Source organism: Camelus dromedarius, chromosome 17 (assembly GCF_036321535.1).
Source record: "Camelus dromedarius isolate mCamDro1 chromosome 17, mCamDro1.pat, whole genome shotgun sequence".
Taxonomy (NCBI): Eukaryota; Metazoa; Chordata; class Mammalia; order Artiodactyla; family Camelidae; genus Camelus; species Camelus dromedarius.
Genome location: NC_087452.1, coordinates 28,739,909 through 28,764,198, shown reverse-complemented (window position 1 = coordinate 28,764,198; position 24,290 = coordinate 28,739,909). Strand labels below are relative to the sequence as shown.

The following is a 24,290-nucleotide window of genomic DNA, read 5'->3' as shown; positions in this document are numbered from 1 at the left end:
TCTGAGCAAATTAGCACCTCCCATGTACTGTAAGGCAATTTCAATAGCTAAAATTGACGTTCTTGATTTTTCCTTCAATTCAACACAGGGATGATGTCTCAGGCCATTTCTCTGTCACAGCTCATTGCTTTTTTAAGCATTTTAGACATTATTTTCTACTTTCTTCTCTCCATGGGCTAGACTAATTTGTGCTGACACTCCAATTGGGAGACTTATCTAACCAAACTAGTTTGTCAACTACCATAACACTTAGCAGTCTCTGCTTAGTTTCCATATCCTTGATGGTAGGGATTCTACAAAAGGAGGGAAAGGACTTTAAGGGATAAATTATTCAAAGAAAAAACATTTAGCTTAAAATTCTAAGTGAAGGCCTTGTGGCACTGACATAAAAAAATATATAAACCACAAAGAAATGTACAACAAATGTTTGAACTATAAACGGAAATGAAATACCAAACCAAAGACACAATTACAGTTTCTTAAAAACTGTTTCTGAGAGTTCAGATTTGAACATGGCAAATAGCATATGTTTCCTTACAACAAGTACCATGTTTACTAAAGATTTAAATTAAAGTTATTATAATCAGAGCAAATATATAAATCACCTTGGTGATTAAGTTCTGTCTGTGACATTCAATCAACTGCTTTAAAAGGGAGGTTTAAAATAAGGTAGAGGAAAATGAGTTGACATGTACACGGGTATAGATATGCATTACTTAAATTAAAAAATGCTTCATGTAATTTACAGGAGTTTTCTTCATATTATAAACCATAAGTCTAAATTTTCCTTAAGGTTAAATATTACTTTGGTTCATTGTATTGTGTAATAAAAATGGATAAACATTTGAAATATATCTAAGAGATTCCATTCTTTAAAACCTAATTCAATTTTTAAGAAATAAAAACATATTTTTATTTTTTATTTTATTTCTTAGAAACAGAGATATAATATGGTACTTACATACATATGTATATGTACAGTATTTTTAAATAAAGTAGTACTATGCCTTTAGAAATAAAAAATAACTTATAAACAATAAAAGGACTCAATTTAACTCAGCCTTCAAAGCAATCTACACACCTCTGTACAGTTCAGGATCTAGTGTAAGCTTTCTGTAGGGATCCGGTGCTCATCAGACCAAGCTTACATGTTTAAAAGACTTGGCCAATTCTTACAGGACATTTGGTCCTGTCCAAAATGTCCACAGAGACATTTGGTCCATGCCAAAAAGTCCCAGAAATTTGGTTCTACCCAAAACGTCTATGAGCATATTTGGTCCAAGCCAAATGTTTCTGGACAAGACCAAATATCAAGGACCTTTTGGCTTGTACTAAATGTCTAATAGATGCTTAGACAGGACCATGTCTGTTAACTTAGACAATTACATATATTTAATATGTTCAGGGGTGAAATCAACTTCTATGATACCTGCTGGCCATTCTTCAAACCACTGCTTATTATGAATGCTAGAAAATTGAGGTAGATTTACACAAATTCACACCTTGTCATTTGCAACAACATGCATGGACCTGGAGGGTATTATGCTAAGTGAAATAAGTCAGAGAAAGACAAATACTGTATAATATCACTTAAATGTGGAATCTAAAAAATACAACAAATTAGTGAATATAATAAAAAAAAAAAAAAGAGAGACTCATAGATATAGAGAACAAACTAGTGATTACCAGGGGAGTAGTAGTTTAAGGGTAGGGGATTAAGAGGTACAAACTATTATGCATTAAAATAAGCTAGAAGGATATACTAGAAGTATATACTATACTATTGTATAGTATATTTATTTATATAATAAATATAAATGGAGTATAACCTTTAAAAGGTGTGTATCACTACATTGTACTCCTATAACTAGTATAATATTGTACACCAACTATACTTCAATTTAAAAAATAATAGTAACAGAAGGTCCTTTCTTCTCAATCTAAACACAAAAAAGTGCTGGTTTATTTTCCTTCTAAAAATAATTTAAGGTCATCATTTCAACAAAACACATCACATCAGACACACACACAAATATACACACATGTATACACATACACTCTCCTCTCCTTGCCCTTCAGGGACTTTTCTGCTAGTCCATCACTAAAATGGTTTCCTTTATCTGACTTCCAATATAACTTTGCTAGTTTAGCAACAAGGATCTGGATTCTGGTCTCAACTCTGATTTGAGCTCACCTGAGGTAATGCCTTTGATTTCTGTTTCTCAGAACCCTCATCTCCTCAACTGTCTGAGTTAAACCAGGCTGTTTCTCAAATCTTCTTCAGTGCTAACATTCTACACTGTCACAACTCTGGCTTCAGGACAACCTCAAGGATAAAAATACTTGTGTGGTTATGATACTGACGTTTCATAAATAATAGGAGTTATCTTTAAAAGTTTTATCTTTAGAATGAACAATTGATAAAGGCTACAGCATGGATGAATTTCAAATGCATTATACCAAGTGAAAAAAGCCAGATGCAAAGAGCTATATACTGTATAATTTCATTTCTATGACATTCTTGAAAAGGAAAAACTATTGGAATGGGGAACAAATTGGTGGTTGCCAAAAACTGGGGGCTAGAGAAAGGGGTTGACTACAGAGGGAGAAGCTCAAGAGAGGTTTGTCAGGTGTACAAGTGTCCTGTATCATGACTGTGAAGGTAGTTACACAACTCTATGCTTTTGTCAAAACCCAAAGAACTGCAACAAAGAGTGAATTTTACTGTATATAAATTTAAAAATCAATTTAAAATAATCCTTATAAAGTAATTCCATTTTTCCAAGTTCTTTGAAAAAGTTGTTGGATCTAACATTTAAATTCTGATTTTTAATATAAAATAATAATTACCTGTGCATGAGCAGCAATAGGCACTTTGTTTATTCAACAAATATTTCTTAAATACCTACAATGCTGAGGAGAATTGAGACTGAAAGTGAGATGTCAGCTTATCCTCATTTTAAAGATAAGGAAAATGAGGCATAGAAAATGTAAGTAACTTGCCTAAGGTTAAAAAGCCCTTAAGCTGAGATTCAAAGTCAGTCTTCACACAGTCCATGCTCTTAAGCTAATTACACTGATGCATTTGTGTGTGTATAAACTTTTAAAAACAAAAAAAGTATCATACTATGTGGTGAGGGTATGAGAAAACAGCATTCTCATTTTTTGTACATACATATTGTAAATAGTTTATTTCTCTTAACAAAATAATGTGAATATCTTTGTATGTCATTAAATATTCTTCTATAACATCATTTCTGTTGAGTTTTCATGTAGAAATATGCCATCATTTATTTATTCACTCCTCCACTTTATAGTATTTTCACTCTACAGGTAAAAAAAAAAAAAAAAAAAAAAAGAACCATATTAGGAACAAGGCTGTGGCTAAATCTATGTCTACATTCTTAAATTTTTTTCCTAGGATGAATCCCTAGGTGAAGAATCTATAGATGAAGTAGCTTTAGTTGACTGCCCCACATTTATCTTTCCTCCAGCTGCCTGATGTTTTATATCTCCCTCTCTCTCTGAGAACCCTCCCCTATAATAAGTTCTAACGAAAAGTGTTGGTAACACAGAATGGCAGCAAAGAATCTTTGCCTCTACTCCTACCTTCCCACCTGGCCACCCTTGCCTATGCCTCCAGCTGTTCACAAGTTCACAAACATTCATAATTTGGGGAAGCTTCAGTGTATGTATGCTACCTTTCATATACTTTTATAAGTCAAAGTATCCTGTGCAAGCTAAAGAATTTAACTTCATATGTCAATACTAAAGAAGTATCTACACCCCAAGTTAATCAGTGCTATTCATTCGAGCACATCCTGTTTGCTTAGCTTTGCTTCATTCAGACTTTACTCACCAAAAAAGCTACAGAATGCTACAGAAACTTGGGAACACCACCAGCTTGGAAGCAAATGACTTACTTTCCATTGCACCAAGAGGAATGTCTGAGACAAGTAGTAAACACGGTCCCAAAAAGAAGCACACCTTGTTCAACTCTATCAAAAATTTGCAGTATATAGTTTTTAAAGTCTCAAACTTGCCATGAAGGTTATTATATGTTAGAATTGCCTTTAAGCTATAATAACTTGTGATCAACACCAAAGCTCAGCAAACTATAGCCCTTGGGCCAAATCTGCCCACTGCCTCTTTTTTGTAAATAAAGTTTTATTGGAACACAGCCACTCCTATTTGTTTACTCACCCTAAATCTCACCAGAGAGATTTGTGTGTTCATTCTATTATATTCAATTTTCCAGCTAATAGTTATTAAGCACCTACAACATGACAAGCACTGTGCTTGGTACCAGAGATAAAGGCATGAGTAACACCCAGTCACTTCCTTTGCTGAGCTCAGGATTTAATGGGGAAACAGACACAGGCAGATAATATCATATTTTAAGAAATCTTAGTTTTGCAACCTGGAATAATACAATCTGAAAAATGCAATAAAGGCTCATTTACATGCATATGAGTCACACAAATCTCCCTCAAAATACAAAACTACATGAACACTTAGATGGTTTCTAAGCTGAACAAAGGCACTGGATGCTACTTTCATTACAGTTATAAGAGCTACCACATTAGTGACTAAAGCCAACACCACTTATTAGTACCCTATGAACTCTACTACTGTATACTTGCCTCTGGATTTCTGTGAGAAGTTTGTTAGTTAGTACTGAAGTCATATTAATATGCACTTGTATCAGTTTTCTCTTGTTATGCAACAAAATACCACTAATTTCATGGCTAAAAATGACATCCATCTATCAGCTTACAGTTTTGTAGGTCAGAAGTCCAGCACAGTCTGACTGCAGTCTCTGATCAGAGTACCCACAAGATGTTGGTCAGAATGAGTTAATCATCTGGAGGCTCTAGAGAAAAATCACTACCAAGCTCATTCTTGTTATTAGCAAGATTCAGTTTCTTGTGATCTTAGGTACTTGCTTCCTTGCTGGCTGTCAGTGAGAACCACTCTCAGCCCCAGGTGGTCACATTCCATGCCATAGCCATGTGGTCTCTGCCATCTTCAAATCAACAGTGGAGAATTTCTCATGCAGTGACTCTCCCTCATACTTTGAATTCCTCACTTCCCTGTCTTTGACCTTAGGATCTAGGTTTCAAGGGTTCATGTGATTAGGTCAAGCGCACCCAAATAATCTCCCTTTCTTAATGTCATCTGTGCCATATATCATAATCTATGCTAAACCCATCATATCCAGTCCTCAGCATTATTCAGGGAATGTACACCAGGGAGATGGAAAATCTTGGAAGTCATCTTAGAATTCTACCCATCATAGCACTTTTGTTAGAACCATAAATTACTTTCAAAAAACTAATTATTTTATCCATGGGCTGATTACATGTTGCTGCTATTGCTGGTTCTCAAAAATCAGCAATCTTAAAAGGATATGAGTGTGATAAAATGTTATGATGAAGGCCTCAAACTTCCATATACTCTCTGCCATTAATTTAGAGTTCAACTTCTTGGAAAGTAGTCTGTTTAAAGCAGTAGTATCTTTTAATGTGAAAAAGGTATAGTATAATCAGGTTAAAGATAAAAGGATAAAAATGGCAATGAGACTGACTGCAATATCAGAACAATATTAAGGTGTCCCTTACCCACAATAACTGTGGAGCAATGTGCCCCAAGAACACACCACTTCTAATTTACATTTATTCTTAAGGAAAACCTAAGACACATATTATATAATTCTTGAATTATGGATTTCTCTGTATCATGTAACACAATAAATGCTAATATAGATATGCGTAAGTTCTCCACAGCAAGGTAGAATCCATTGCTAAACACAGGATAAGTAAAAAAGACAGAGAGAAAATTTTCCTTCCCACATAAATAAGGTTAATTTAAATAAAATGGCTTGGGGAGCATGTGGGAAGAAAAATGGAATCATCTACAGACTAAAATACGTGAAAGCTCAACCAACTCTAATTCCATACCACAAAACAACAGCTAGCAGCTAAGATTGACAGATATGTCAAGATGCCTGTACCCATTAGGGTAGCAGCCACAGTCAGGGCACTCTGGGCATTTTTATTTCAAATCTTCAGAGGATTTTTGCAGGTAATTATAAACAAACCTTGAAAAAAAATCCATCATGCTGAAATTAAGTACTGAATATAAGGTCTTTACCCAAAAGCAAATATTTATTTAAAGGAGAATTTGCCTCTCCTGGCTCATAATCAGCCCTCTCATTGAATAGGAATCAATTCTCAGCATGATCTAGCCCTGAACTGCATTTTGAAATAACACAGATAATCACTATTGCCACTAGCAAGTCACAAAGGATTGGAAGAGAACATTTATAATATGGAAGTCAAAATGACTCTCAAAGTTTAATTATAAAATATATTTGATTGCTTGAAGATGTAAAGAATAGAAAAACTTCTAACTGTGAAATGTGTTTCCTGAATGGGGCAGGGGAGTGTGGTCCATTTATATTAAATCACTTCTAATTCCACCAAACACACTGTGCTGCTTCTTCCAGCCAAACCTTTGCAAGTGCTAGTCTTGCTGCTTTGATTGGACAACACTTCCTACTCCTTCAGATCCCAATTTAGTCATGAACTTTTCCAGAAGTCCTCTTGAATATCCTACTCCCCACAATAGGTGAGGTGCCCCTCCTACGTGCACCATGTACCTGGCTGGCAAAGCATACGTCACACTCTATCCTGCAATTTCCTGTTTAGTGTTTTTTTCCTCCATGTGTGAGCAGCCAAACGGCAGAAACTATGCCTTCTTCAATAGCCTATGTATCCCCCGGTGCCTGCAGAGCATCCAGACCATTACAGGGGCTGAATATGTACTATTAGATGACTAGATGGTAGGAAGAAAGGGAAAGCAAACTGTCCAGAATAGGGCAACGGTGCCCAAGGTCTCATACGTCCACAGGGGCATGGAGAGAAGAAAAATGAAAAGTGTGATCAGAGTCCAGGCTTCATCACTAGTTAGTTCTTTGACTGCAAACAAGTCACTTCATCTCTCAGAACCTCTGTGTCCTGAGTGGGAAAATAAAAAGGCTAGACTAGGAAAATCCATCAAGTCTCTTTCAGGTTTATGTTTTCTCATATTTTTCTGTCTTCAGGACTGTCCATGTTTCATAAGCATACCCATTTTAACATGTCTTTTAAAGTCAAATAATACTGAGTTGTGTTCAACAGAGTGAAGGGATAGAAAGATGCAGCTAATTGAAGACAATGCCTGTAGATGCTGAATGAATGCATGAATAAAGGAAGAGGCTTCCTTAAATCTCTTTAATGACTCCATTAGAAAGTGAGTATTTTTAGCTTTGGTTCTTTTGCTAATAAAATGTGATTTCATCAGTGTCATCTCCAAGAGGAGGGCAACTCCAGGTCCCTTAGAAGAGAAGTAATATACACAATGGAGAAGGCTGGTGAATTTATTGCTTCACAGAGAAGCTAAGGCTTACCGAGGAAGTCACAATCTTTACTCAAGAGACACAAAGTAATCTTAAATATATCACTTCATTGAGGCAAAATGATCAATAGGATCAACCGGTTAAAATCGCCAAGTTGTTTTTTTCCTAGGCCACTGCTAACAGTGGGCAAATAATTCCAGCTAAGAGTAGAAGCCATTCATGCTCATTTGTCCTGTGGAATTTAATTTACACTAGAACTCTTGATATCAACCTCATGCAATAACAAAGATGCAAGGTATTAAATGAGTCAGATTAAAGACACTTTTGCTTAGACCCAATGACATACTGCTACCCTACAAACACAGAATACATACAGAGAATCTATTATGTAATATAGTAAGTTAGCTTTTTCTCATATTTTCAAATACTGAAGAAGGCAGTTTCAAAAAAAATGGCAAATCATAAACACAAACCTACATAATACTTTTTAGTTGAAGATATTTAAGCAATATACTAGGTAAATCTACACTGAGTCAACATTGAACAAATGATGCTACCATACTCCAAATGACTAGATAAAATACATGAAAAATATGGTAAATGTTAATATAGAAATCATATTTTGAGCCCAACTAGCTGCTAAAATAAAGTGCTTTTTTGTCAGGAAAAAAATTAGTCTTAAAAGGTCACTTTTTCAAATAACTGAAATTCTAGCATTTAGCCAAAGAAATTTTAAACCAGATGATAATTGCTGGGTAATCCATCTCTATTCTAAATTAGATGTTTTATTTCTATTATATATTCCCTATACTACAGGTGACTAGCACTCATCTCCAAATCAGCTGAAATTGCTCAGTGTGGTCAGATCGGTTTTAAACAATTAAAATTATTAGAATTATTAAGAGTGCTATATATACTCTTTATACATATAAATACGGATTCATATATGTGAAAACTATAAAAGAGAAAATAATATTAATACTTCAATCATACACACTTACACACTTACACACACACACGACATTCACCTCTGCAAACTGCCTATAATCATGCCAGAGAAAAGGTATAGCTAAAAATGTTACAGAGAAATGTCTGTTATACTAAGTAAAAATCAGTTTACGGAATACTATCTCAAGTCAGGGATCCAAGATGAGTAAGTTGGTCCATATACAGGAAGAAAAGGACTCCTCGTAGAGCAGTGTTAGGTGTGGATAGTAATTTGCTTTGGAGGGGGCAGAGGGTGTCTCTTGTGCATTGTATGATGTTTAGCATCACCCCTGGACTCTATCCACCAGATGTCTGCAGCAATCTTCCAGGTGTAGCATCCAAAACTACCTCCAGACATTGCCAACCATTCCTGGGGAGGAGTTGGGGCTTGTAAAGTATACCCCAGTTGAGAACTGCTGCCTTAGACCCACAGCCACCCTGGTTACTGCTACAATCCCTGAACATCAGCCCAGTTCCTAGCTTCAGATGCAGAGTGAGCCTGCTCACAGCGAGGTCAGACCTTAGGTGACAAGCTCACTGCAAAGTGGAATGGCTTCCCAGACTGCTTCCTCTTAGGACTAGGAAAGGAGTCTACCAAATTATGAGTTCATCTATGACTAGTCCAGGAAAGCTGCTTAGATGCCTCAAATCATCTTTTGAAGTCTCAGTCCCTTAAGCCAAAAACCAAAACAAAGTGAAACTACTATGAAAGCAAAAGTAGTGTAGTCCTTTGAAAAGGAAAATGCGAGGCAATCCAATGTCGTAGAATGATACATGAAGAATCTTATGGGGGCAAAAATAAACAAAAACAGAAGGTCATCAAAGTTTTTTCCTTTTTAAAATATAGATTAACATACATTTTAAAAAATCCAGACATGATGTCATATATTTTTAATTTAACTGTTCTCCTATTTTTTCATCACAGTACTTAGTAGCTGCATCTCTTGCCAGTTTGGTATTAAAAATAGGCATCCTTGTGCATCCTCAGGTAAATTGTTCAAATTATAGTTTAGCTAATCCCTAAAAGTAAATGATCCCACTTGTCTCATGAGGGAGACAGCATCATAAGTAGAAAAATATCAGAACAGAGTGGTGGTTAAGAATAGCTATCTCATCTCCCTGCCATGTGACTCTGGGCAAGTCACTCTCTAGAGATTATGATTCTATCTACGTATCATTAGGTTTGTTATAAGGACTCAACCTAAGGATATAAAGCCCTTAGCACAGTGCCTGGTATATAGTAAGTGCTCAGTCAATAGCAGATTATCCTTTTGTTACAAAAAATTATGCATGGTAATAATTAGAAATGACCATGGAGAATCAGCAATTTCACTGTATCAATCTCATAAAATGCCATGCCTGTAACAATCCAGTAAGTTAGAAGTAAGAACTGGAAGAGGAAGTATTCTGTTTGAGGAACAAAACAGCGTTTCTATTATAAATGTCATATATTCTTTTCATGAAAAGGGAAAATAAAGGAAGAGTGGCTAAACTCCCTTACTCAAGTCTTCATCCGTTTTTACCTTCCCAGGGTAATGGAACAGAGGCTGGAGGTTTTAGATGTGGGTAAAGCAATAATAATTTCCTTATCTGTGTTTTATTATTCATAAGATGGTTCCATCTTGCAGGCTACACAAAACATACTGTCCTGGGAACAAGTGGGTTTGACATTTCACTGGGGCAAATGACTCTTCTCACAGCTAACAATATTCTTGGGCCAGGGATGGATCTCAAAGTGATTTCTCTTCTCCCAAGCTCTCATTCATTCAGAATTTACTGATGCAATTTATTCATCAAATGCATACTGACGGAGGACCATCACCTGCAAAGAATTTTGCGGGGAGCTGGAGGTATCTTGATGCTCATGGCTGGGACACTCAAGGAGCTTAGCCCTGGGAGGGAAGCCAACATTCACTAAAGGGATGCATAATTTCAAACTGAAACAAGAAATGGTTCTCAAAGAGTGTAAAACTGCTCCCAGCCTACAGTGTTAACAAAGACTTCCCTAACTAAGTGACACAGTAACTGAGTGGAAAGCTCAGGTGTAAAGCTTGGAATCACATTTCCCAGATTCCTTTTTGGGAGGGTCTGGTTAGATCCTGCTAATGAGAGACACGTGTGAAATTTGGAGCTCTGTCCTAGTACTTGAACTCTAGACCAACAGCAGGATGTAAGGGCAGAGTGGCGAGGGTGCGAGGGCAGCCATCAGCAGAGAAGACACCTGACCAGACACTTCTGGTTATGCGATCAGGGCACTATCTCCTTTTTCTTGGTCTCCAAGAGCTGCCCTGGTTCTTAATCATCCCTAATATGGTTCTACCAGCCAGAAACTGGGGCTCTGGACATTCTTGCAGTAAATTCCCTTTTGCTTAAGGTAACCAGAATTAGTTTCTGCTCTTTGCGTCCATCAAGTGGTTTGCTTCTGGTATCATGCCACATTATACAAGTCCATCTCCCCAACCAGACTATCATAGCTTCTTGAGGACTAAAGAATGTCTTATTTCTCTTTAAACCTCCAGGACCTAGAGTAGTGAATGACTGACACTCAGTAAATGCAAAATGACTACGATTTTGCACATGTTCAAAAAATTAGGAGGAAATTAGGAGGTTTGCCAATAATAAATATAAAAGTTCAACTGGATGTTTAACACTGAGAAAGAACTCAGTTGAGTCAAAAAGTCCTCTGTACCTTAAGTCAATTTTACACTAACATGGAAATCTCTATGTTCCATAGTCATCTTCTCAGATATTACATATATATATATAAACTACATGAAGCAACCCAGTATGCTAGTAAACATACTCCTGTAGCATTCTTAGCTCTCTCATCACTCAGAATTTTCACCATCACATTTCCAATGGGTAGAATAAAGCTGTTAAAGTGTGTAGGTCCATATACACCACTCCCAGGAGCCAACTACATGCCCCTCTCCCTGCCTTTTCCAACCCATAGGGTAATCTATGAAGCTCAGTAAGCAGCTAGTGAACTTGGCTTCCAGAGATATCACCATCTGTTTTTCTACCACTAATAAATAAAGTACCTCTGCTCTATAAATTCACATTGCTTGTGGGACTGAGAACTAGAATGAAAATTGAGATAGAATTTTTGTCTAACTTAATGGCTTGAAGAAAAAATTTCTTGGGTAGTAAGTTTATGCTGCAAGAATCTATGAGTTACACAACAGTCTGAATTTGATCTGGTACAAATATTGCTACCATGTTCTAAAATTATACACTGGACATTATATACTTTCCAAATGTACAATGTCATCAAGGTTTTATGACGTTTCCTACAAAAACTCAATATTCAGGTAGTACTTCATCAGTGGAAGTTTGAATTCAGGTATGGGAACAGAATGCTATGGCTGCAGCATGAAAACTGTGCTGCTTCTCTGACTTCAATATCATAGCCACAAGGGGATAATTCACTCAACAATTTTCATACATGCATATTTTTGACCTCTACTAAAAGAACTCCATTTCTTGGAATTATGGGGTAGAGCCAAAAACATGGCGACCAAATCCATTCTTGATGACGTCTGTTCTCCTACAAAAGTTTGGTCAGAGATATTATGCCACCTGAGGTTCTCTGTTTATTCAATTTCACTTCCTTCCTCAAGTAACAAAATGCTTAGAGCATTGTGTCTGTTCCTGCTGCTCAGACATATGACCTGTGCAAGTGGCTGATGGAGCGCACAAGACTTCTGAGACCCAGTACTCTGAAGGCAGAGCTGACGGATACGAGGTGCAAACCTAGCTTCGCCAGGTTAAACATGGCTATGAAGGGAGCATACCCAGTTCTACTGGCATCAAAGCACAGTGCTGGTTGCCAAAGAGTCTACGAGAAAGAAATATTAAGTAATACTGCACTTCTGACATTGACATGAGTTTATTATTCTTCCATGCTAACACACCCTAATCCAAAGCTTATGCTATTCCAATCCAGGCCTGCCCTAAAACAGCCAATTATACTGAATGTGATCAAAACTGTACGGAGTCTCCAGTCCAAAGACAATGTTCCATTAGCCCATCAGTTTCTGTATTATTTCCACATTTTGAGTTGGTTCCTGAATTGTGTGCATCACTTCTTAAAGGATCATTTCTCTTTCACACTGGAGGTATAGTGGTATTCGTGCCCCTTCACTATGTTGCCAGTGGTTTTATTTCCTCCCCAAATGTATTGGTAAATACTCAGTGGAAAAAAAAAAAACTTGAAGCTAAACAACCTCTCCAAATACACATGAAGTATTTTCAAATCCATTATCTCCATGGTTTAAATAAGTGGTATTGTGATCACATTTTCCAAGGGAGCCGTAATACACAACAGGCTTTGCTCTAGAACTTCCTTTGAGTCTGGCTGTAGGGGAAAGACAGAAATTTTGCAAAATATTCACATCAGCAAAAGTGGCCATTTGCCACTTTTGCACTGAAAGTGCCTTCCCAAAATCATTACTAGAAAATTGTTGCCATTCATTTCTCAAGAATGAGAGAGCTTAGTTTCAACTCCTGATTCAGCAATTGTGGTGTTCTTCCTTGATTCACTTTCACACGTGGAGTCATCATCATAAACTTCAGAGCCAAAGGAAAATGAAGCTTATTCTCTTAATCTGCAATAACTATTTTATTCTATTTTCCTAAAGACAAAAAAACTTGTATCTAGCTTGTATGACCTTGGGCAAGCCTACCATAAGCCTCAGTATCCCTGGGGTCAATAACTATACTTGCTTCACAGGGTTATGGTAAAGAGTAAGTAAATAGGGCACATAATGAGTATAGCAGAGTATCTAGCAGTGTTCAACCTAAGTTCAATAAACATCAGCTTTTGTTATCATTTTCTGCTGGGATTTTATATGAAAAGTCTTCTTTTGAATTCTTAGTATTGCTACAAGAACTGCCACTGTAACTATTTCTCTGTTAAGTCTCACCTGCCCTAGAAAGTCCTTTGATTCAAAGGGTCCTTAGTCATCTCTTCCCAGCCCTCTTCTAATTATCTATATCAATTAGCTGGAGCTGCAAAGTGGGGAGACAGTGACCAGGGCCTTATCTGTAAAGACCTTGACAGAAATAAATAACATGATCTATCAGATCACCTTACTGTTGAGAGTAAGGATAGAAGCCACTGAGGATGGAAACATTGGCTTCATGGGCATGCAACTTATATAGATGCAGAAGGCCCACACTCAGAAAGGCCCCATGCTTGGTTTAATGCTCTGTTACTAACATCCTGATAAATCTCAATAAAATTCAAACAAGGAGCATCACATTTGCATTTTGCACCGGGACCTACAAATTATATAGCTGGTTGTGACTGGAGAGTTTTGGTCAGAGAGTGATAAGAATTGTTTTATGTTTTAAAAGGATTACTCCAGCTTCTATGTTAAGAACAGCCTGTACAAAAGGTAAGGATAAAAGCAGGAAAAATAGCTAAGATACTGTCGATAAAAACAAGGTGAGAGGTACTGGTGACAAATGACACCAAGAGGAGGGCCAGTTAGATTCCATTTGCCTGTAGCGGTAGCATGGGTGTCTGGCAACATGCCTGTCTATGGCAGGGTTCTGGCCAGCCAGTTCCTGCTTCCTCCTACTAGTTCCTGCCCAGTTTCCATGCTGCCTGCCTGTTAATCTAAAAGCCCTATATGTTTCCAATACACTTTCTTTTTCTTAAAAGAGCAGGAGTTGGTTTCTCTTCTTGCCTACACTTTTCCTTGGGGAAGGCAGCGGACCCTATGGTCCCACCAAAACTGTACACAGTAGCAAACAGTAATTCTACAAATTACTGAAAGAAGGGAGTAAAGAAGAACCTTAATGAGATAAAGCATCTTCTGTGTTAAGTAACTGTATTACAACTTATTATATATTCTCTGATTCCAATTAAGTATTGGGTGTAAACATAACCCCTCCCCCACTAAAATTTGTATGAGTGTGACAGGATAGGAGCTACTAAAGTTTATGTAAATAAAAAATGCACCTAAAATACCTTTAAGACTCATAAAACACCTACAGCCAGCATAATACTCAACAGTGAAAAGCTGAAAACCTTCCCAATAAAATCCAGAACAAGACAAGGATGCCTACTCTCACCACTTTTATTCAATATAGTATTGGAAGTTCTAGCCATAGCAATTAGACAAGAAAAAGAAATAAAAGGGATCCAAATTGTAAGAGAAGAGGAAAATTGTCACTATATGCGGATGACATGATACTATATACAGAAAACCCCAGAGGCTCCACATAAAAACTACTGGAGCTGATAAAAGAATTTGGCAAGGTAGCAAGATACAAGATTAATATATAGAAATTAGTTGCATTTCTTTACACTAACAATGATATATCAGAAAAGGAAAGTAAATAAACAATCCCTTTTTAAATTGCATACCAAAAAAAAAAAATACTTAGGACTAAATCTGACCAAGGAAGCAAAAGATTTATATGTGGAGAACTACAAAACACTGACTAAGGGAATTAAAGATGACTTAAAGAAATGGAAAGATAGCCCATGCTCTTGGATTGGAAGAATTAATATTGTTAAAATGGCCATACTACCCAAAGCAGTCTACAGATTTAATGTGATCCCTATAAAATTACCCCTGACGTTTTTCACAGAACTAGGACAAATAATCCTAAAATTTATATGGAATCACAAAGACCCAGGATTGCTAAAGTGATACTGAAGGAGAAGAATGAAATTGGAGGAATAACCCTCCCAGACTTCATGTAATGCCACAAAGCTACAGTAATCAAAGCAGTGTGGTATTGCCACAAAAACAGACATATGGATCAATGGAACAGAGTAGAGAGCCCAGAAATAAACCCACAGACATACGATCAATTAATCTGTGGCAAAGGAGGCAAGAATATACAATGGAGAAGACAGTATCTTCGGCAAGTGGTGTTGGGAAAACTGGACAGCCACATGTAAATTAATGAAGTTAGAACACTCCCTCATACCATACACAAAAATAAATGCAAAGCGGCTTAAGGACTTAAATATAAGACAAGATACAATAAATCTCCTAGAAGAAAACATAGGCAAAACATCTTCTGACATAAATCTTAGCAATGTTCTCCTAGGGCAGTCTACCCAGGCAATAGAAATAAAAGTAAAAATATACAAATGGGATCTAATTAAACTTATAAGCTTTGCACAACAAAGGAAACCATAAGTAAAACAAAAAGACAACCTATGGAATGGGAGAAAATATTTGCAAAAGATGAGACTGACAAGGGCTTAATTTCCAGAATATATAACCAGCTCATACAACTTAATAATAAAAAAACAAACAACCCAATCCAAAAATGGACAGAAGACCTAAACAAGCAATTCTCCAATGAAGACTTACAAATGGCCAAAAGGCACATGAAAAAATGCTCAATATCACTAATGATTGGAGAAATGCAAATCCAAACTACAATGAGGTATCAAGTCACAGTAGTCAGAACGATCATCATTAAAAAGACCATGAACAATAAATGCTGGAGAGACTGGGGAGAAAAGAGAACCCTCCTACACTGTTGGTGGGAATGTAGTCTGGTGCAGCCGTTATGGAAAACAGACTTACCATATGAGCCAGCAATCCCACTCCTCGGCATATATCCAGAAAGAACCTTAATTCAAAAAGATACATGCACCCCAATGTTCATAGCAGCACTATTTACAATAGCCAAGATATGGAAACAATCTAAATGTCCATCAACAGATGACTGGATAAAGAAGTTGTGGTATATGTATACAATGGCGTACTATTCAGCCATAAAAAATAATAAAATAATGCCATTTGCAACAACATGGACGGACCTAGAGATTGTCATTCTAAGTGAAGTAAGCTAGAAAGAGAAAGAAAAATACCATATGATATCACTTATATGTGGAATCTAAAAAAACAAAAAAACAAAAAAACCCCCACAAACTTATTTACAAAATAGAAATAGACTCACAAACATAGAAAACAAACTATGGTTACCAGGGAGGAAGGGAGTGGGAAGGGATAAATTATGAGTTTGAATTTGCAGATACTAACAAACATATATAAAATAAATAAACAACTAGTTCATACTGTATAGCACAGGGAACTATATTTAGCATCTTGTAGTAACTTATGGTGAAAAAGAATATGAAAATGAATATATGTATGTTCATGTATGACTGAAGCATTATGCTGCACACCAGAAATTGACACAACATTGTAAACTGACTATACTTCAATAAAAATATATATATTAAAAAAAAAACACTGCTCAACTCTCAGTAAGGAAAAAGGAAAAATTAACTAAATTTTAGACTTTTTATTACTTTAGATTTATATCTAAGTTTGTAAAATTATCTGCATGCTTAAGCTGGCAAAAGAAAAAAAAATCACTATTTAGTTTTCAGGTAATCAAATAGAAAATTCATCAGGCCATGCTAAAAATGCTATGTTACAACCACAAGTCAGTTACATATCAGTAAGTTTAAAGTTTACACTCCCTAATCCAAAATTCTTGAATAATTTCTTCTTTTCCACATGCTCAAAATTTCTCTGAAAAGACAAAACATGGGTGATACCAATTCTCAACCTGAAGGGCTTATGTTAGTTACTCACCTTTTTCTGAAGAACATTAATTTTCCTTTCCTTCACTTCTAACATATCCTTCATGTCACGAATCTCTCCAGCCAGTGTACCCTTCTCTTCCGTGAGGTCCTGCAGCTGTTTCGTTTTTTTATTGAGAAAAGATTCTTTCTCTTCTAGTCGTAATCTCAGTGCATCTACCTGAGATTAGGAAAAAGAAAGAAGGTTGAGGTTTACTCAGAGGTTATCAGTAACCATCAGTCCTGCCCTGGGAGGAGGATGGGGCAGTAGTATGCCTTCTGAGCACAGCATGATCAAACACTGCTCATGGGTACTTCCATGCTAGGCATTTTAACAGCCTACACTAAACCACCTTGAAGTCCTGTTGCATGTATGCCTGAACAGTGAAATACTTTTTTAAAGTATAAGGTTTATATGAAATAAGACATTATAAAACAGTAGTACTTCTCCATGTTGTGAAACCAAAAGCTGAGAAACAAAGCACATTAATTCTCCGTGTCTTTGGGAGCCCAGGGTGGGCACAACACTGCTCATGCTGTGCAGTATCTTCCAGGAATACGGAGAACACAATGAGCCATGCCACGGACATCTGGGAGAACAAGACTGACACGTAGAGAAACACTCCTGAATTAGAAAAAGACATGTTGCCAAGAGGAAGCAAATGCTGCTAGAGGAAGAAAATGCTGTGGAAATGACACCCATTTTCCAGCTTTATGAATGACTGCTCTCCAAATACTAAAGAAAAAAAAGACAAAGCATGCAAAAAAAAAATCCTATTTCTATCTTAGCTCAAAATTTTATCTTATTATAATTCCTGCTTTTCAAATGTTGGTAAGAAAATGAGGAAACATAAATTTTATTTTTTTAATGTTAACATTTCAAAAATAATTCCAAAAAATGTGCAAAAAAAGTTTACATGGGTGATGTGGGCGATTGGGGTGATGGAAGACTTTAATCCTCACTCTCCATAACAGAAATTTGATTGATAGTAGCTACGTCAACCATCAGGAAATAACAATGCAAGGACGTTATTCAGAGATATCATATAACCAGGCATAGAGTTAAAACAGGTGGTCTTGAGGAAGAAGAAATGGGACAGGGGTAAGTTGGAGGCTGCTCCATCTCACAGCAAATCTTGTTGAACATTTTGCTCATTATACTACTAGTAAAATTTGGATTAAAAGGAAAAAAGATAAAGTTTTTTTTTAAAGTATGTAGGAATATCGTAATAAGCCAAAACAAACAGACATGTAAATACTACAAGGACATGGAATCAAAAGGCAACTTGGAACAATGGAAAGAGGGCACTTAGGTTTTAGGCCAGGTTCTACTTCTATCTGCCTGTGAGTATCAGGACAATAATTCTCACTTCCCCACACCCAGCCTCCCAGCCTCAGTTTCTTCATTCATAAAACAAAGAGATAAGAACAGATCATCCCTAAGTGCCTGACATTTTATGATTTTAAAGTCAGGAATCAGTCTTAGGCAGAATGCATCAGGGAAGGATAATGATAGTAGAGATAAAAAAGTAATTGAGGTTGAATCTCCTATTCTCCACCCCTTTCTGAGAAAGGGCTGCCAAAGTTGTGTTTTTAAAGGTCAAAGGTGATGGGTAGGTGAGTGAGGAGAGTGTTTTTCCAGATTCTGTCCCAGAGAGGAGGATGAAGCTGGGAGGTCCCAGCAAGGGAAGAGGGGACGAAGAGTGCTTGAATTCCTGTTGGCAAAATGATCCTGAGTGCATTATGAGAAAGAGAGGACATTCCGTGCCTGCAGAAGGTAAGAACTGCAGATTCTTCAAACATCTGATAGCTATGGCTCTTCTGACATACTGGCGGTAGAGATCTAGGGGTTGGGAGGTGAAGGAGATATTCATGCCTACTCCTAAATGAAAATTCATGCCAGTTGCACTAAGGCTTAAACATCCCAGATTCTGAAGTGGCCTATCTTTGTTTAAAGTTATTTTCATCTACCAACCTGGAATAACAGCAATACTTCTCTTTGGGTTTTCATTTTACCTGATGAAAAAATATGATCTTTAGTTTATACATAAAGGATGGCATTTAGTGGGTTCCTTGGAAACTGGCAGAACATGTCGAGCACTCGAGATTATAACAGTGGTTAGAAGGGGTTACATTTAATTCTAGATTTGCACACAGGCTGACAAGGACTCTGTAAATCTGAGAAGAAACTGTGGTCCCATTCTAGCTATCAAAGATGGATGGTCTATATCTGGACCAAAGGAAATGCCCAATATCCAAAACTGTGATATAAATAAATTACAATATGGGAGGTAGTGAGTGGTGCTGGAGAGAGTATAGAAAGAGAGACTCTGTATTGGTAAATAATAAGCTTAACATTTCTAGCATCTTCTCACGACGTGTGATCTATCAGTGCCCTGCCCCAGTTTACTGAGCCCAGAAGAGATAAAAAGCAACCCTAGCTGTAAGAATATTTTCCCAGGAATAAAATAGAGAGTAAGGATGGTCGTGATCAACACACTACTCACAACACCCAAACTCTACATGGCAAGAGGCAGTCTGTGCCAGCTGAGGTCTTCTGTTTGGCAGTTTATTTTCCATATACCCCAAAGCATGTACTTAGCTTCAAAGGAACTTGAATTGTGTCCTTCAATCACCTTCACTCTATCTTTACAGCTTTGCACAGTTTCCTAGAATCAAGAAACGAAGCTTAAGGATCTTTTTTTTTCAAGACAAAACTTTGACCTGAACTCCATCCAATTCTCAACCAACATTAGCCCAGTTTGCAGTAAGCAAGTATGACATCATTTCTAAAGTCAAATTTTAACTTCCAGATGGTGCAAAACCACAAGCAGGCGCACAGGTTTTCTGATGCACAGAAGTTTAAATACAGGGAAGATCAGGCCAGAAAGAATATAGTCTACTAAAAATTAGAATCTGTAGTTCCAAACTGAGTATCAATCTGTAGGATTAAAGTTCCTCTCACTAACATTCAAACTTAACTAGACAATGCACATCATGTTTAAAAGAATCAGAAAAGCCTTGAAGTTTAGGTTATATTCCAACATCAGGTAGAGACATAAAAGTTAAAATGTTTGGGAATATGAAATACCTATCTCTGCCTCTTCGCTCAACACCAAATAATTTTAAGAGCCCTTGACTCTCTCTCTTAAACTTTGGCAGTTGACTCAGTAATAAAACTTGGCAAAGCAAAGAACACCATCATTTCCCAGAAAAACAAAAGAAAATTAGAACTGTATGATATAGTCAGGGCACAAAGAGCCACAGGTTTAATTTCCAATTTTTACATATGACTTAACTGCGTGGGGACCAGTCACCAGAAGGAAAAATTGGGACAATCTTTTCATTTTAGGTGAATTACTCACTTCTTTCTGATCCAGTTGTGCGTATATCTGTGTGTGTACGTTAAAGAGCATGTAACATATGAAAATTTAACCTTTTATCTGGCAGTATAAAACATGAAACACTTGTTATCACTTCAGTTCCAGGTATTAACTTGAAAGAAAAGGACCATGGCAATGAAATTGGCAAAAATTGCCAAAATCAGAGTTAAACATTATTAATCTTCATGTCAGCACCCAGGAATTATAACCAATTCCAATGGTGAGGTATGTTTCTAGAAGTCCTATACATAAGCCTTCTGACCTTTCTTTCATATTTTACATGGGCCTTCACAAATGGTTTCAATGTTGTGACAAAATACCAAGTGTTACTTGATGTGCCATAAATAATTTTTTTAATCAAATGGTTCATTTCAATCTTAAAATGACTACAGCAACACTTGAGAGAAAAAAAAAACACTTGAGAAAGAAAAAGGGGCCACTTGAAAATTTTCACAGATTAAATACTACTTACTTGACAACACTTCAGGCACTGAATAAACATGCTATCACAAAGAACAACTTTAAAAGAAAAAGAAACTGGAACACACACGAACGCTTCCAATATAGTTTTACTTCCCATTCAGTTTCATTTGTTTGTTTTTCCTAATAGTAGACTTGGGTTAAGAGTATATTTGAATTTGATTCAACTTGCAATCATTCAAATGGGGAGAAAGTTTCAAAGTTGTAAGTATGCATAATGTACACAGCCTCCAAAGACACAAACACTAAAAATAACCTAAAATCTAAAACTTGCTGTGGTAGTAACCACTAGTTCTCACTCACATCCAATTCTCCTTTCCTTCCTGAACACAGGGATGATTTCCTTTCCCAGCCCCTTTGTGGGAAGATGGGGCCATGTGTTTTATTCATGAAATGTAAGCAGAAACAGCATACATCACTTCCTGCCTGTGTCATCCCCATACCCTTTCCCTTCCTCAGAGATCTTGAAGGTAGAGCTACAACATGGCAGAACCTCCATAAATCGGGATCCTCAAGTGACCAGGAGAAGCAGGATAACCTCCAACCTCCTCTCCTACCATCCCCAACAGGGGTTCGACTTCCAGTACGATGTGTTAAACCACTCATCAATTATTATAATAATTTGCTTTCGTTTTGCTAAAAAGTGGGCACCTTAAAACTAGGAAGGTTTGTCTTAGAGGTTACCATGAACCTGAATGAAATAGGGCCATTGTACCTCCCTCTGCTCTTTCTATGTGTAAGACCTCAAAATCTACTTTTCCTGGCCTTTCACCCCAAGTCCAAAGAAGGAGGAAAAGGGACAGAAAGTAAAGGACAGAGCTAAAAAGAAGTAGCAGAAGCCTAGGGAGTTAACACAGAAGTTAAAAATCAAGACCTTGGGGAGAAGAGAGAAAGAGATCGAAGAGGAAGAGTCTCCTTAAGTGCATGGATTTGAACTTCAGATTTTATCAAGTGGCTCAAGCAGACAAACCTGTTTTGCAGTCTCTGCATTGCAAATATAGGTGTTCAAGCAACTCGCAGCAGTGGCCATGGACTTACCCACAGGCCTTCCGAATATCAGGGAACAAAATTAAAGTGTTATAACCAAAATGAGGATTATGAGACAACCTCATTCATCAAGTTATTTCAAGGATTAAATTAAATAACATATGTAATGCACTTAGCACAGTGCCTAGCACCTAGACACACTCAATAAATTTTTGCTATTGTTATTATATTTTATTTTTCTGCTTTCCACAGCCTCTAACCCTGTGATTTATATACTGTAGGAATGCAATAAAGGTTGCTAATCAACAGCCCTCAGGAAAAGTGGAAAACCAGCAAATAAAATGTTGTGCTCTAACATGTACCAGAGTGTTATATTGTCTGTCATTTACTTTAAAATATTTCAGTATACACAGTATGATCCATGTGTCTATGTGAAGAGGGTGTCTGGGTGGGTGAGCAGATGGGTGTATTTCCTAACTGTGAATAAACTTTCCAGGGGTAGTTAATTAGTCTATGAAAGACTTCAGTTAAAAGCTGACATGCCAGAGTTAGCTACCAAAAGAGCCTCAATATTCTTTGTATTTGATGAATATCTGAAATTTGGTCAATTAACATAATTGATGTGAGGAGTGATTCTTTTCTTGGTGAAATGAGTGGTGTTTGAGATGTGTGGATTGGCTAGAAACGTTGCACGGGCACCCTTACCCTTCCAGAAACAAGATTTAAGACAGTGTGTCCAATGAAAATACGATGCAAGCCCCATCTGTAATTTTTAATTTTTCAGCAGCCAAGTTTAAAAAGTAAAAAGAAACAGGTAAAACTAATTTTAATAATACATTTAGCCCACGATATCAAAAATATTATTTAAGATGTAATCAATATAAAATATTAATAATATATTTTATACTTTTTTAGTATTCTCTTAAAAATCCAGCATTTATTTTATACTTTCAGCATATCTCAGTTAAAACTAGTCACATTTCAGGTGTTCAATAGCCCCATGTGGCTCATAGCTACCATATTGGACACTGCAGGTCTATGATTCTAGTAAGCCCAAAAGTTTTAACTCTTAGATTTTGATCTCCCCTGCATAGAGACACTTCAGGAAGGATTCTGGACCAACAGCAAACAAGGTTGGCTGAGCCTTGCCACAAAAAATATCATCACATTGACCTAGCATGAACCTTTTACAGTCTCAAAAGGACAGAGAGGTGGAACTTCAAGAAGCACTCAGAGAGACTGTATGACTATGACATACTACCTGGGGGCAAGGTATTGGGGCAGGAGTCCTACAGCCTTCCCTTCTTTCAGCATCAGAGGCTACTGATCTCTACAAAGAGAATTACCTAATTGGCTTGGCGATTCAGTTAGCCAAGATCTTTCTGGAGTCTTGTTAAAAAGAAAAATGCAGAATAATCACTGCTTTTTAAAAACTATTTCACACAAATCTGTAACTATAGCAAAAGTTGTCTTCCAGAAAAAAATGACCTTCAGCAACTGCACCATGAAAAACTAGCTATACAGATAAGGTATGTCCATCTCTTACCCTATGCTTGGGTTACATCTTTTCACTCTTTGACTTCTGCAGCTATTTTGGTTTCAGATTTCTCTTCTCTGCAGGTACCCTTTTTATCTCCAGGAACTAAAATTATTCATTCATCTGTTCATTAAACAAATATGAAGAATTGATTTTGTGCCAGGCATTGTCCTAAGTTAGAGATACAGCCTTTTAACAAGACCATCAGGTCATGACTTACTGAACCATGTATTTGAGAAGCTGGAGTTGAGGTAGAGCAAGTAAGTATTACATAAATATCATTAGTAAACATGATTTTTAGGGTTAAGAGGGAAAGTAATACAAATACAAAATCTAAGAACTTATGTAAAAGCCTTATTAAAAAAAGCTGGGATAACAAAAGGCTAATTTGTGGATACCTGTGTTTATTGGTAAAAGTGTATATTGTGTGTTTGTGTGCATACAAAATAATAAAATTCATGATTTAGCAAATGTCTATCAGCTATTATAAATTAGACTTGAGCTGACCCCTTGGTATTCAATAAAATGGTTTAGTTAACTGATGGCTACTCTTTACTGTCCCATATTGGAACATTAAGTGGTCTTTACTGACCTTTAAGTAAATTGTACTTTATACTTGCTCCACTGCTTTCAAGATAATTTTGGATTTTAGTAAATTTGGGTCTTTAAAAAAGAGTCTTGTAATACTAATAAGTATGAACACATGATGTATTTTCTCTTTTAAAATATTATTTTCTAGCTTTGTCCATTAAAAAGGCTTAGGTAAAAATGACCACCTCAATAGCAATGATCACCCACCTCAAATGCGGTCACTTAAAACCATTTCTCAATGAAAGAAACCAGTTTTATTGTAGCAATGATTGATTTCAGATCTGTATCTGTAGAAATATAAGGTAAGTATGGAATATCTTGTTGAACCAGAAAGCAAGGAACCTATGGAAGACCAACAGA

The 24,290-nt window shown here is 36.7% G+C and overlaps 1 protein-coding gene across 7 annotated transcripts in view; it reads right to left on the bottom strand.

Moving 5' to 3' along the window:
* The window catches only part of ERC2 (ELKS/RAB6-interacting/CAST family member 2), an 870,990-nt gene that overhangs the window by 519,478 nt on the left and 327,222 nt on the right, over nucleotides 1-24,290 (bottom strand). For all 7 annotated transcript variants that reach the window (XR_010384837.1, XM_064496413.1, XM_064496412.1 and 4 more), the window contains one exon: nucleotides 16,966-17,133. Coding sequence is in view for 6 of the 7 variants with exons in the window: in XM_064496413.1 (XP_064352483.1) it covers nucleotides 16,966-17,133 (168 nt within the window). In the remaining variant the exon portion in view is untranslated. The remainder of the gene's footprint in view (nucleotides 1-16,965; nucleotides 17,134-24,290) is intronic.